General features: G+C 38.0%; 1 protein-coding gene across 1 annotated transcript in view; it reads right to left on the bottom strand.

The window, feature by feature from the left end:
* The window catches only part of col5a2b (collagen, type V, alpha 2b), a 163,764-nt gene that overhangs the window by 143,249 nt on the left and 4,974 nt on the right, over window positions 1-15,541 (bottom strand). Inside the window, exons 3-5 of the mRNA XM_069936211.1 lie at window positions 5,318-5,419; window positions 3,179-3,256; window positions 554-598 (exon numbers count right to left, since the gene is read on the bottom strand). Of these exons, the coding sequence (XP_069792312.1) occupies window positions 554-598; window positions 3,179-3,256; window positions 5,318-5,419 (225 nt within the window). The remainder of the gene's footprint in view (window positions 1-553; window positions 599-3,178; window positions 3,257-5,317; window positions 5,420-15,541) is intronic.

The following is a 15,541-nucleotide window of genomic DNA, read 5'->3' as shown; positions in this document are numbered from 1 at the left end:
CTTATTTTAATTTAATTGGCACAACTCTAGTCCTCGTATTGAAAAATGGCAACTACAGATTCCAAAGATGACCAGAAGCTTAGAAGCAAGCCTTGTCCTCTTATACCTGCACCATGAAGCAATTAAATATACCTGAATACTCAAACACCTGTGAAGCCAAATGCCCCAAACATTATGGTGCTCTTAAATGAAGGGAACTATATATAAAAAAGTGCTGTAATTACTCTATGATCAAACCAAAATGTATCTATTTTTGGTTTGTGAATAAAATCTGGAATGTGCACTTTCATCACATCTGAATTGTTTGATTATATATTTAAAACTGTGGAGCACAGAGGCAAATAAAGGAAAAAAGTGTCTTTGTTCCAAACATTATGGGGGGGCATTGTACATTTTGTCGATTTCAATGGAAATTTTTTTAAAGGGTCTTCAAAACAATTTTTTATTACTCAATATATAGTCAATTACAATATTTTTACTTTTAAACTTCACATTTATTTTGGTGAATGCATGACATCCTGTGTGAAGTGGACAATGAATCAAAGATGCTTACTGGTGATCCCATGAGTCCTGGAGGTCCTCTTGATCCCATTTCACCCTGGAGAATGAAACAAATAGTGTAAACAATGTTAAAATCAATTAAAATAGAACATAGAACAATATAGCAGAAAAAGAGGATCTTCAGCCCACATATCTGTGCTGATCATGATGTCTATTTTAAACCAAAACTGTTGCTGCCTCCATCTCCTTCATATTCACATTCTAACTAGAATCTTCACATGTTAAAATTCTATCTGTTTCCTCCAATACTGCTGGCAGCCCATTCTAGACACTGACATGCGTAAGATAGTTGCCTTGAAAATCTCCCCTAAATTTTCTCTTCTTCACCTTAAATACATGTGCTTTAATATGTGACGCTTTTACCCCAGGAAAAGATTCTGACTATCCACCTTATCCATGCCTGAGGGTCTCCCCTCAGCCTCTAGCAAAGACAACCCAAGTTCATCCGTTCTTTCTCCATAATTCTTCTGTACACTTTCCAAAGCCTCTGCATTCTTTCTGTAATGGGGTGACCAGCATTGAATGCAATACTGCAAGTGGGGCCTATCCAAAGTTCTATATAGTAATCTCAACAATGGTGTTTGCCTCTTTGTACCTCGTGTTTGCCAGCGACATGCAGCATAGGAAGATGATGAGATTAATCAATGCCCTATATTCCAAGTTTCCATTTATGATTCACTGAATCTGATGTTAAATAGTATGAAGACCTCTTCCACACACCCTCCACCACCCGAATCAAGCCTCCAGCAACGTTTCCTGAATGGATCAGAGACTACTGAGTTTTTTAAAATCACTGTTATTTTCTCAGTTCTGTTACCATCTCCATCAAATACCATCTGTAGAACAGTAGGTATTTTGTTTCCTTTTCAATACAGTGAGTTATTTGGCCAGAACAACATCCTGGTAAATCTCTTCTATACCCTTTCCAAAGCCTCTACATCATTCCTTTAATCTTGTGACCAGAATTGCACAAAAATGAGAGCTGATTGTGCTCAGTCGATTATCAGGCACAATCTGGCATTTGTACCATTCATTATTTGGGGTCTTCAATCAACACAAACCCTCGTGTTTATTGTAAATTCTTGTGTCTGCCATAAGGGGACAAGATGAATTAGACAGCCTCTGTGACCTAACGAGCAACAATGCATTGGAAACTGGGAGCCCCTTCCCCACATTATCAGAAGCATCATGGGAAGAACCTGACACTTGCATGTTGGCAACTTCTCAACTGACCTTGAGGCTGCCATTTGGATTTGGATAGATTCCATTCACTTTCACTTTAGCCAACCAACTCTGTCTCAAGCACCAGTCTTCAATGAAGGCAAGGCAAGAGATTTTCTCCTTAAAGACACCCAGAAGACACGGTGTTGTGCTGAGAGAGATTCTGTCTGTGCTCCTCTTACCTCATTGGTGCCACCACGAAGACTACTCAATGGCCAGGTCATGCTCATTTCCAAGAATGTAACTCATCACAAAATCTTAAATAAATTGTGAAGTGTTTATGTTCTGGCCAAATAACTCCCTGTAGTTATATTCAGATATATTGAAAAGGATACAAAGTACCTACAGTTCTACCAACAGATGGAGAAATTAAAAAAAATACAGTAGTGTCTGATCCATTGCTGGGGGCTTGACTCGAAGTGGAGGGAGAGATCTTCATACTATTTAACATCAGGTTCAGCGAATCATAAATGGAAACTTGGAATATAGGGCACCAATTAATCTCATCATCTTCCTATGCTGCATGTTGCTGGTAAACACAAGGTACAAAGTGGCAAACACCATTGTTGAGATTACTATATAGGACCTTGGATAGGCCTCGCTTACAGTATTGCATTCAATGCTGGTCACCCCATTACAGAAAAGACGCGGAGGCTTTGGAAAGGGTACAGAAGAAATTTACCTGGATGCTGCCTAGATTAGAGGATATGAGTTGTAAGAAGTTAGACAAATTTGGGTCATTCTCTACCTCATCTCAGGCTGAAGGAAGATCTGAGAAAAGTTTAAAAGATTACAAAAGGCATAACTGGGGTAGACAGAATCTTTCTCCAAAGTAAAAACACCACATACTGGAGGACATGGATTTAAGGTGTAAAGGAGAAAATTTTAAGAAGATATGCAAGACATTTTTTTCTTTACACACAGGAAGTACCTGAAATGACCTATTGAAAGTAGGGGTGGAAGCAGATCCAATAGTATGGTCTCTGGGTAGACATCTGAGTATGTAGGGAATGGACCGTTCTCAGGTAGAAGAGGTTTATTTTATTGTGGGCTGAAGATTTTGCTCCTGTGCTACACTATTTTATGTTAAGTCTCGTCCCATCTCATGGCTCATTGCTGAGCATTAGAAATTGGAAATTTGTCTGCATATTGACACAGGGGGTACAACCTGTAGTATTAAAGCTCTCTGCATATTTATGCTTTGGCACAACTGTCCGACATTAGGCAAACTTGGTGAGATTAATATTACTTACAATCTATGATTTTGTTTTTTATATTGCAGCAAGATAACTCACTGAAGATCATCCAGGCTTTGAAAATAGAGCGTAGCATGCATGCTTTGTTATAACCAAACCACATTGAATCTACTTCACGAGACGTTTAAACATGAACTTACTGAAACTCCTGGCACCATTCCAATTTGGCCACGGAGACCTGATTTTTCGTCAACACCAGCCATCTGAGATGAGAGTTGCTGTTTGAGAAAAAGCAGAATGGTTATGCTAAACCTAGAAGTGAACAAAAAACAATATGCGTTTGGGCAACATAAAGATAGTCCAAGTGCACTCAGGAGAATGGCTGAATGTGGTCATTTATGAGGTATGAATTTCCAATTTGAAGTGACACAGATTTTTGTCAGTTTTATGCTACCAACAGATAGAGAAGCAACAATTAAAACTATTAAATTATTTGTTCAAGATAAACAGAAATGCAAGGAGACTTTACCTCTCCCCTTATCAATGGTCAATTCAGTAATAAATGGTATACAGTAATACAGTACATTCCACGATTCTGCATTCACCAGCAGTGTGCTGTGTGAGATCTATTGCTTCATATTGATTCCATCTAACTTGTAAACATTCATCATTGCTGGCACTCCACAAAGCCTCATGTAGCAACTGTAGGCTACAAATTCTGTTTTACAATGCTGTAGCCTTGTTTTCCGGTATTGCTCGAATAGCAGAATGATTAACAAAATGGAAGGAAAAAATTTGTTGCCAGCTTTTTTAAAATTTAAAACTTGTTGGCAACCTGAAAAGAAATGTAAATTTAGAAGATTTTTATGAGGTAAATGTTGATAAAAATGCAGCAACATGTAAGTATCATGCTTTTAAAATTGTCTAAAACGATAGGAATTAGCACATAAAGGCTAATGTCTTCCAAGATGGATGCAATATAGTGAACCACTGTGACATCAAACAAAGCAAGAAAAGCTGTCTTATATTCATGAATCGGTGTTCACAGAAACTAGAAATTTGGCTGCTTTTTTCAGGTTGGCAGGTTCAGTGACATTTAGATTTCTTTTTCAGAATCAGAATCAGGATTTATTGTCATGAACGAGTCATGAAATTCAGTGTTTTGCGGCAGCGTCGTAGAGCAAACATTCATATTATAACCATTTTCTTCTTTCTTTGGCTTGGCTTCGCGGACAAAGATTTATGGAGGGGTAAATGTCCACGTCAGCTGCAGGCTCGTTTGTGGCTGACAAGTCCGATGCGGGACAGGCAGACACGGTTGCAGCGGTTGCAAGGGAAAATTAGTTGGTTGGGGTTGGGTGTTGGGTTTTTCCTCCTTTGTCTTTTGTCAGTGAGGTGGGCTCTGCAGTCTTCTTCAAAGGCGGTTGCTGCCCGCTGATCTGTGAGGCTCCAAGATGCACGGTTTGAGGTGATATCAGCCCACTGGTGGTGGTCAATGTGGCAGGCACCAAGAGCTTTCTTTAGGGAGTCCTTGTACCTCTTCTTTGGTGCACCTCTGTCTCGGTGGCCAGTGGAGAGCTCGCCATATTACACGATCTTGGGAAGGCAATGGTCCTCCATTCTGGAGACGTGACCTACCCAGCGCAGTTTGACAACATTACTATATATATTACAACCATTACAACCACATTACAACCATTTTGCAACATTACTATATATATAAAATTACTAATAATAATAGTGAACGAAAAGTAAGGCCATGTCTTTGGTTCATTGATTATTCAGGAATCTTATGGCAGCAGCCAAGAAGCTGTCCTTGCTCCACTGAGTGCTCATCTTTAGGCCCCTGTACCCAATGGTAGCATGGCCTGGGTGGTGGGAGGTCTTTGAGGATAGAGGGTGCTTTTTTTAAAGATGCTGCCTCATGTCGACGTCCTCGATGGAGTGATGTCTGGTGCCTGCGATATTGCAGGTCGAGTTAACAACCCTCTGGAGTTTATTCTTATCCTGAGAGTTTTTTTGTAAAGGTTTCCCAATCACATGCACACCTATTAATGTTTTCACCCAATAAATATAGATTCTGAAAGCTGCTCAGTTTTCTAAATGCATTTGCTTTAAATGATTGTAACCTGATCAAACAATGGTGCAGCAGGGGTTGAAGGGAAATGGGACCAAAGCTGCCTGTTGCCTGTAATGCTGACATTGTAAATAGATCAAAGATCATGAAAAAGTAAAAGGTCATATTCATTGCCCAGTAATTCAAGTTGAGACTTGTTGTGATTATGTCATCTGTCATTCTGTGAGAATCTACTGCAATTGTCAGGCTTTGAAGTACCTACATTTTGGAAGCCAGGATGAGTGGGATGTCCAGGTGGACCGGGAGGACCAGGTTGTCCAGGAATTCCAGGCACCCCATCATATCCAGCTGAGCCAGGCACACCCTGTAAACCAAGGATTAAATCCAAATTTAAGGAAAAGATACAATGCTTTAATTCAATTTTTCAGACTTACTTTGCATCACCTTGAATGAAAAGCAGTACAATCACACATCTCCATCATACCTCCCTCTGCCTAATTAGACGTTGATTAAAATAAAATAAAAACAAAGTTTCATGCAGAATATTTACCCTCTCTCCCTCTCTCTCTCTCTCTCAATTGCCTTCATTGCCAAAGTAATCATAAATCTGGAAATTAAGCTCTTTCTTGCAAAGTGCAAGTACTACAGTTCCAAATGAGATGGAAGCTTTTTTTTAAACATTGCACACTGAGGGCCAATTGGTCAAACATTGTGCTGGAAACACACAACAGGTCTGATAGCACCTGTAGAAAGAGAAACAGAGTTAACATTTCAGGACAAACACGCTTTGTTAATTTAAAAATTAGGTCTTGGATTTGAAATATTAACTGTTTCTGTTTCTCTTTCCATGGGGTATCGTGACCTGGTGATTGTTTTCAGCATTTCTATTTTATTTCAGATTTCCAGCATGTGCAGTTTCCTTTATAATTTTCATCAGTACATTACACCTTCCTTACATTTAGTAATCTGTATGTTACTCTAATAGGTTTGAAGTTTATGGTGAAAAACAGTCCTCAGTACCTTAAGGAATTGATGTTTAGTTCAAACTGGAGTGAGCAAAAATGATTCCCAAGTGTTCATAAACTGGTGGAACTAAAGGCAACACGGTCAATTCTGTAACTTAGGCCTGAAAGTACTGATGGTTAAGGCAAGTTTGGCATTCCTTCATCCTCAATCAGGTGAAGCAAAAAAATAGTTCACTGCACATTGGGTCCAATAACAACTGCAAGGCAGAGGCAAAATAGGTGATGCCAGGGGACATGCAGAGTTAACAGCTGATATCAGAGGACAGGCAGAGAGTGGAAACCTAATGGCAGTACCTTATTTAACATTTTCAAGTGTCTCTGGCCCACAACCAATGGGCCAATAGCATCAGACAGAGATTACTCATGTTAGATTTTGTTTTCAGTGACATGACAAACTTCCTTTTTATTCTGATCATCTTCCCATCTTCTCACGTTCTGAACCTGGTCATGAGTATATTGCCCAGAAGTTATTGAAATCCTTTTGAAAATTCAAATATATTATTTCTGCTAATTGCACATGGATATATCTTTTGTAACTCAATAAAAATCACTTTTTTAAAATCATGTATACATTCACTTTTGAAATCTATATTGTCTCCAGTTTCAAAATTAGAACAAAGAACACTACAGCACAGTACAGGCCCTTCGGCCCATGATGTTGTACCAACCTATATATCCCTACTAAAAAAATTAAACCCTCCCTACTTCATAACCCTCCATTTTTATTTTATACGTGTGCCTGTCTAAGTGTCAGTTAAATGCCCCTAATATTTCAGCCTTCACCACTGTACCTGACAAGGCATTCCGGCACCCACAACTCTCTGTGTAAAAAAAAACTTATCCCTGATGTCTCCTCTAAACTTTCCTCCCTTCACCTTGTACAGATGTCCTGTAGTGTTTGTTACTCCCACCCTGGACATAGGTGCTGGTTGTCCATCTTATCTGTGCATTTCTGAATCTTGTAGACCTCTATTAAGTCTCCTCTCATCCTTCCATGCTCCAACGAGAAAAGTCCAAGTCCTGCTAACATTGCTTCATACAAATTATTTTCCAATCCATACAACCTCCTGGTAAATCTACTCTGCACTCTCTCCATAGCTTCCACATCCTCTCTGTATGGAATTTAAAGGCATCTTTTATTATGAAGCTGCATTATTTGATTTACAAAATGCTGGATTTGTTCCTGATTTTCTTTTAAGTACAAAAACTATTTATGGTGGCAGCTTTCCATGTTCTAATTAGCTTTTGTGTGTATCTAATAATGGCTAAAGTCATTGGATGCCTGAGTGCACAAATCATCAACAACTTGCTTGCTTCCTCCAACATTACTCAGGGCACCATCTTCCACTAGGAGTAAAAGCACAAAATGCTGGAGAAGCTCAGCAGGTCACACAGTGTCCTTTAGCAAAGGTAAAACTACATAACTGACGCTTTGGGCTTGAGCCCTTCATCAAGGTATGAGAGAATACTGGCAGGTGTCTGAACAAAAAGGTGGGGGGGGGTGCAGATGATAGGTGGAGAAAGAAGGGTGGGGACAGCAGCAATGGGGGAGAGGAGGGATGGCTGGGTAGGTAAGGGGGAAGGGAGGGGAGAACTGGAAATCCCGGAAAGTGGGAGGGGAAAGAAGGCGAGCAAGTTTAGCAGAAACCAGTTAATGCCATCTGGTTGGAGAGGGTCCAGATGGAAAATACAAATTTTTTTTGCAATTATATTATGGTGATGTTTATTAATACATTCAAAATTTATCATTTTATTTAACTTCATTACGTAATTTTTTGTTTAGTATTTTATTTAATTAGCATATATAATGTCAAAAATTAAAAACATTATAACATAGTTACATAATAGATTAACAAGTATATGTTGAAAATCTATTTATAAAAAAACTAAAATACTAAAATCTAAAAAAAACTGAAAACTACAATAAAAACCCGAGTAACCCACCCTTGCCCTGAGCTAATCTGATCCCAAAACTAATACATAAGATATTTCATGAGAAAACAATTACAAATTATTAAATTGGATTGCATCAGTTGACAAAGACCTCAAAAGCAGCATAAAATAATTATATTTTTAGGGAAAACTTCACTGATCAAGAAAAAAAATTAGGTGTTGTTTCTCCAATCTGCAAGTGGTCAGGGTGGGACATGTGAGTATGGGAGTGTGACTCAGCATTGAAATGGTTGGCTACTGGGAGGTCACTGTTGTTGAAGACAGAGAAGAGGTGCTCAACAAAGGGATCTCCCAATTTGCGACCAGTCTCTCCAATGTAGAGAATGCCACTAGGATGCTGGCTCCCAGCAGCTTGACAGTGTATACACTGGCTAACCCAACAGAATGGCTTTGACACCCAATGCAGCCCCATCCCCAGGCTTCCCTGCTTTTAAACTGAACATTTATGAATACAAGGAACATTCAAATTTAGCCAGGACCAACCAATTAAAAAAAAAAGGAAGCCATGTAGAAATAATTAAACTTTAGAAGAGTAAAACACATATTTAAAAGCAAATGTAAAACATTTGAACTTGTGCAATTAATTCAAACTGTACTCCCAGTGACCGATACCTTCTGTTCATCTGGATGAGCCTCTTGTTCTGCTGCCAAGTTAACTTGGCATCAGCTCAGTAGATGGATTTCCCAGTCTGAGAGCCATAAAGCCTGGTGAAACTGATGTTGTTGTGTTGGCCTCATGAAGAGATCATTACAAAGAGCAACTGCTCCACAGCTGGGGATTTTCCCTGTGCAAAAGCAACTCCCCTCTCCCTGCACCCCTCCCCAATAGAACCCTGGACATCTTTGAGATATTTGCTCTACTGTCGTTTGTTATATTTTACCCCTGACTTGCTTTATGTCATACAGTTGGATGTAATTTGGATAATCACATTTCATTTATCGATAATCTCCCTACTTTACCTCAAATTTGTTTCTTTTGACTCTATGCATTTAGCCACAACATGGGGTAATTCACCATATAAACAAAACATTTTTCATGATCATTGTTAAGCTACTGCACACATAGAAACATTTAATGCAGCTCAAACTCTATGGTCAAAATTAATAACTCATTACTCACTCTTGGTCCTTTTGGGCCTGCCACACCCCTTGGTCCTTGTGAGCCTGGTGCTCCCTGGTAAAATAAATGGTTTTAATGTTGAAAAGCAAATTGAGAGTTCAGATGAATACATCTGAATTGTTGATAAAATAAGCATTGAAGATATGGTCCTTGATGTTCACCTTCTCCCATCAGTTAGCAGTTGAAATTATAAAATAGAGTTGTTAATTTATCAGTTCAAATGAATATATAAATTGGTCAAAAATATATGCAGTTGTGGCAGTAGGAAAGTGCCAGCGCTGTTCATTATGGTCTTAAGTCACTTTAATATTCCAAACAAAAGTATAATTCTTTTATTTTTTTTATTATTCAGAAAGACACCAAAATCATTGGTACTTAATTGTGGCCACTCTCACCTAATCTGAAGCCTTCAAGGTTATTCCCACTTCTCAACTAAGGGCAACATATTCTTTCCCCCACAGACATTAATAACCTTCCTTCATTGTTCAGGGTGTCTGAAACCTTCTATAATTTCACCATCTCTGTATCTTTGAATACTTAGCTGGGAAATGTGTGATAGAACAGATTCTATTACCAATGTGTATATGTATAGATTGTAGTGTAGGATGATTGTGATTGGCTGAGAGCATAGCCACGCCTACTGGCAGGTCTTAAAGGGTTGCTCCTAGCCAGACCAGGTCATTCTGGACTGGTCGACCTACATGTGATACACTCCAGTCTTCTAGTTAATAAAAGCCTCGGTTTGGATCAACAAGCCTTTGATTCTTTCGACGTGCTCTACAAAATGCTTGAACGTTCCAAAGAGAGTGGTCATTTCTAAGTGAGTCAGAAATTAATTAATAAAATCCAGTGGCCTATGGCCAGACTTAAAGTCAAGTAGGCTCTCCACTTGAACCCATCATAATAACTTCCATCTGACCCCGAACCAGTTTTAATTCAGTGTGGCTCATGACACTGTCATTTGCCTTTCCTTTTAATTGATCGTGGGCAACATTGATTGTTAATTGCCTTTGAATTGATTGCATTTTCAATGGACAATCTCAATTGCTGGGTTTCTCAGAAGGCATTTTCAGAGCTATTGCCTTGGACCCTAAGTCACATAAAGACTTGACAACAGTAACAGATTTCCTGCCTGAAAGATCCTAAATAAATTAAATGCTTCTTCTAAATTGATAATTCTTGTAAGTTTTAAGGGCACCATTATAGATACCAGTTTATAAATTCCAGAATTAATTCCAAGTAAAACTCATGCATCCAGGTCACTAAAGCCTAATTGGTTAATCACTCACACAAGTTAACAATTCTATTTTTATAATTTATGGATACCATTATAGTATGCAATCATTCCAAGGTCCTTTGCATTTACATACGTACACACATTGTGCGTTTTAATGGTTATTGGGCAACAGAGAGTAAAAAATGTTGCCATTTTCCACTCTCTGTGCCCCCAGAATTCCAAGGATGATTAATTTGTTTTAGAAGAGTCAGAGCAAGGGTTTAGAATGGTGAATGATTTTTTTTTTAATTTCTGAGAACTATGCCAGAATGATGGCAATATATCAGGAATCCTTGCATTGTGAAGACCATAAATTCGCTCTCAGTCACTAAAATGTGCATAAATTTCACCAGGATTTGTACTGCTACTCAAAGTGAAATACTCAATTGATATTAATCTTGAGCAAACAAAATGCCAGAACCACCATAAATGGCCAGTGAAAACAAATATAACTATGAGTTCCTTGAATTAAATAATCATTGGTGAATTTAAGAATGTTGACTTGGTGTTTTGATAAACCAGCTGAAAATAGATTTATCAAAAATATCAGAATTTTAAATGAAATCATTCATAACTTCAAATCACCAAAAATGACTAAGAAAGCCATTACTACTTCAATGTTGTACACAAGACTGTTTATCTTAATGCATGCATTGGTGATTTCTTTGCCTAAGTTGCTTCATTTGTGGAGATTTCTCAAAGAATGACAATCAGACTTGATTATAAATTTGCTTCCACCCCCTTTAAAATGCACAGCTACAGAACAACCAGCAATAATAAGGACCTGGTTCACCTGAGACAATGTCAACTAATATCTGCAGGAACAATCGAAAGGAGCTGTAATGTTGTTATTTATGAGAGGTTCACATTTGTTGTGTAAAATACAATGTCAACACAGTCCTCATCTCATTCCCTCATGAAAAGGAAACTATTTTTCATACATATATAATCATAACACTAAGTTATAAAGCTATCACTTACTGCTATGCCTGGAGGTCCTCTTATTCCAACCACCTGGTGAAAGCAAAAAGTTGATGTTCAGTGAACAGCAATCAACGTGATTATTTTAGTTGTGCATTGAGGACTTTCTCTCTATCTTTCATAAACATTATTAAAGGTTCAGTTATTATTTGCATAAAATGCAAGCCTAAAAATTTAAGTTTCCTGCTTTGGAAAGATGTTGTTGCTCATGGCATCATAAATGTTCATTCTAAGAAAGAGAGAACACCTGACAAGTAATGCAAACAGATCAGTTCAAATCACTTACTCTGCGGACATCCCCTGGCTCACCTTTCTGTCCCTGTGTGAGAGAGAGAAGTACTAATTCAGATTGGAAGGACTTGATAAATCAATAAACATCTAATCTTCAAAACTTTACCCTTTTTACATAGATGAAACCAACCATGCTTTCTTTGTATCATTTGAAAATAGACACTGAATTCCTTCATTGAACTGTTTTGTGATGGAGTTTCTAATTGGTACAGTTAAATAAAGGTTGCAAATAGTACATAACTTAAATCTATGTTTTATTCTGACTGGAACATGGGGGGGTGGGAACACTATCTTTATTCACAACACCAGGAATTGGGATTCGAGAGGATGCTGAGAGTTCCCGAAGGGCCCTAGCCACTGAAGGCTTCCATATCGTGACAGAGGTTTGGATCTGGGTTCAGATGGTTTGAACTGAACTGGAGTCTTGTGCAGCTGCAGAGGTTGCGGGAGCACTGGAGATGAATCCACAAATGCTCAGTGACTCTGAAGGGACTCCCTTTTAGTTCTCTTTCTCTGACCATAACGGGCATCAGGTAATGGTGATGGAGAATCTTTGTCTGCCTTATGACAGACTAAAGGCAATTTTGGGCAATATTACATTTCAGTTTTAGCTAATCTAATCACATTATAATACTCTTGGTAGCATTTATCTTTATTTATGTTACCTGCTGCCAACTTAATATCTCAAGATGTCCTCCTGAGTTCAATGAGAATGAGCCACCAATCACACTCGAGATTTTTAAAGACACCCCAATCATGTTTAAGATCCTGATTTTTACTTTTCAGAATTTCTCATGTCCGTCTCTTTTAAACATTTTAGAAGAAGAGAAATAAAGAGTAGCATGTAGGCTGGCATACAAGTTAAACCCAGGAACTGAAATATCAGTCAAAAATTAAATATAAAATAATAATATTAAAATGATGTGGAATTTATTAATATTTATCAGAAGGAATAAATATCTACTGAGTTCTATTTCAAAAACCAGTGAAATCATTAATGCATAATTTTACCATAGATATACTGAGCAACATCTCAACAAAGTATTATGTTTTCAGGGTCTATTCTCACAATCAAAAAAAGTATGTTCTATTCATTAGAGTTAATGAAAAGCAGGATCAAATGGGGTTAAACCTGTTGGGTGCTGGAATTAAACAGATAACTTTGCTTCAGAAGCTGATCTCACACCATCACTGATTTCTTTTCAATGGCAAAATCTTAAATTCAATGCACACTCTCGTACTTTTATTGCTAACCAGGACAAATTTGATTCCCAATATTTTTAATGAATAGCAATAAAAATGTTTTATACCCATTCTTGATATAAATCTCATTCCACTGATTTAAAGATGTTCAGAAAAAAGTTCTTACCTTCTCTCCTCTACCTATTGAAAACAAGAATAAATTCAATTAGACTAATTAAATATTGAGACATTTTAGCAAAAATTGTCAGAACATCTGGGAACATCCATGTTCATTTACTTCATTGGCATCTTTTCCTTCATTATTCAGAGAGAATGTGATTATAAACTGAAAGTTTGGAATTTGCCTTTGTCACATTTAAGTGTTGGAAGATTGCAAATTCATTCCTCTGCACAAATGTACTCCTCCTAGGTCCATCATGATTCTGTACACACTGCAAGCCCACATCAAATCTTCCTCCAGGACATAATAAATGTTGCCTCCACTTTAGAGAAACTCAAACTTTCCTTGTAAAACAAGCCACATCAGATTTCCTGATTTGGTACATGAGTCTCAGGCCATGCTTGAAAGTTTCACAGGCACATCAATGACCTGGTATGGGATATCAGTTACTTGGTATTGGATTATTGGAATGGGATAATTTCTCAATATTCCAGAACATAAACATTACATTTAAACAATAAAATTACTGAAGTTTTTAACCCCTTTGTTACTATATTTTGATATCAGTTGTAGAGAGTGCAGGTTACAGAACATATTGTAGATTATTTTTATTTTTTATTTTATTTAGAGATACTGCACAACAACAGGCCTCCTGACCCACAAGCCCAAGCTACCCAGGTGCACCCATATAACCAATTCACTTACAAACCTCATACGTCTTTGGAACGTGGAAGGAACCCGGAACATCCAGGGGAAACCCACGCGGTCATGGGGATTACCTATAAACTCCTTATAAACTCTAGAGAATTCAAATCTGGGTCACTGGCACTGAAATAGCACTGCCATAAACACAATACTAACCATGCCACTCTAGGTCATCCATCCATCATATTTGCTCAACCTTACAGGCTGATCGTTTACCTCAGCACCACTTCCACCCACAAAATGGAAATGCTCTGATTCTCTTAAAAGATTTGAAAAAATACTTTCCTCTCTGTCTTAAATACCCTCAGTGATCAAGCCTCCTCAGTCTTCTTGGATAGAGAATTCCAAACACTCACTCCCCTTTGGATGAAAAAATTCTTCCCACCTCTGTCTTGGAAGCTCAAGCCCCTATTATTTTTGACCCTATGACCCTTCCAGCCAAAAGAAACATAATCTTTGCATTTGCAGTCCAGACCCCTATCAAAATTTTGTTTTGATTACCTCTCATTTGTTTTAACTCAAATGAATATGATTGCAAGGATAAGAAAATAATTAACCAATTCCACAGGAATTGTATGGAAAGTATACTGATGACTGGTTGCATAATGTCCAGATTTGGAAACTCAAGTGCCCAAGAATGCAAAAGGGTGCAGAAAGTTTCAAATCTAACTAAGTCCATTATGAGTGCTGACCTCTCATCCATTGAATGATTGGCATTGCATTATGAAAGCAGCCAACATCACAAATTCTTCCATCATCCTGGTCACAACCTCTTCTCACTGCTACCTTTAAGGAGAAGGTTCGGAAGCCTGAAGTTCAGCACCTCTAGGTTCAACATCTGTACTTTTTATACAACAACTATCAGGCTCTTGAACCTACTCCACCATCCTAACCATCAAGGACCATAAAAAAATCTATCCACACTACTGAAATGTCATCTTTTTTCTTGCACTAACTGCAACTATAAATATTTATTGTCTTTTTTTTTCTCATGGCATTTTGTGGTAATTTATTTGACAGGATTATAGTTGGTGTATCTGACATACATGTGTGGCTGCAGCAAGCAAGAATTTGGGTGCCTATTATACATTGTCTTGATGTGTATGACCAAGAAAACACTCAAACATCATATCACATGTCATGATAGTAGACTGATAAAAGGAATATTTTTAGAATTAAGAGGTTTCATTTTCATTATGATACAAGCAGAAGTGGAATGAATTATTCATGTAAAATTAATATGCATTGGGAAATATGGTTTGTTTCCCCTTTATAGTCTACTTATACTGACTTTAATTTTTATTACCAACTCCAGAGAGAACTCCTAAAATGTGTGGAAAATTTAAAATGAAATGAAACATAAAAGTCTGCAGACCCTGTGATTGCAGTAAAAACTCAGCAGGTCTTGCAGCATCCATAGGAGGTAAAGATATACAGCTGACATTTCAGGCCTGAGCCCTTCTTCAAGGTAAGAGTGAAAAGCAGGCAGGTGCCTATATTAAATGAAAGAGCAGGGGGAGGACCACAGATCAACAGACAAAAGGTGCTAATTGGATATGGATAGGAGAACAGGAGAGAGGAAAGGTGAGAATTGATTGAGGAAGGTGGATTTAGCTCTGTGAATTAGGAGCTGGGGGTAAGAAGACAGAGCGAAGAGAAAGAGAGAGAGAGTGACAGACAAAGACAGAGCTAGAGGAAAGGAGACATAGGGATATATGGGGGGGAGGGGCTAATGGAAACCAGCAAAGATTATGTTAATGCCATCCGGTTGG

The sequence above is a fragment of the Narcine bancroftii genome, chromosome 4 (genome assembly GCF_036971445.1).
Source record: "Narcine bancroftii isolate sNarBan1 chromosome 4, sNarBan1.hap1, whole genome shotgun sequence".
Classification (NCBI taxonomy): Eukaryota; Metazoa; Chordata; class Chondrichthyes; order Torpediniformes; family Narcinidae; genus Narcine; species Narcine bancroftii.
Note: the sequence above shows the minus strand (reverse complement) of the source record. Positions and strands in the feature narration are given on the sequence as shown.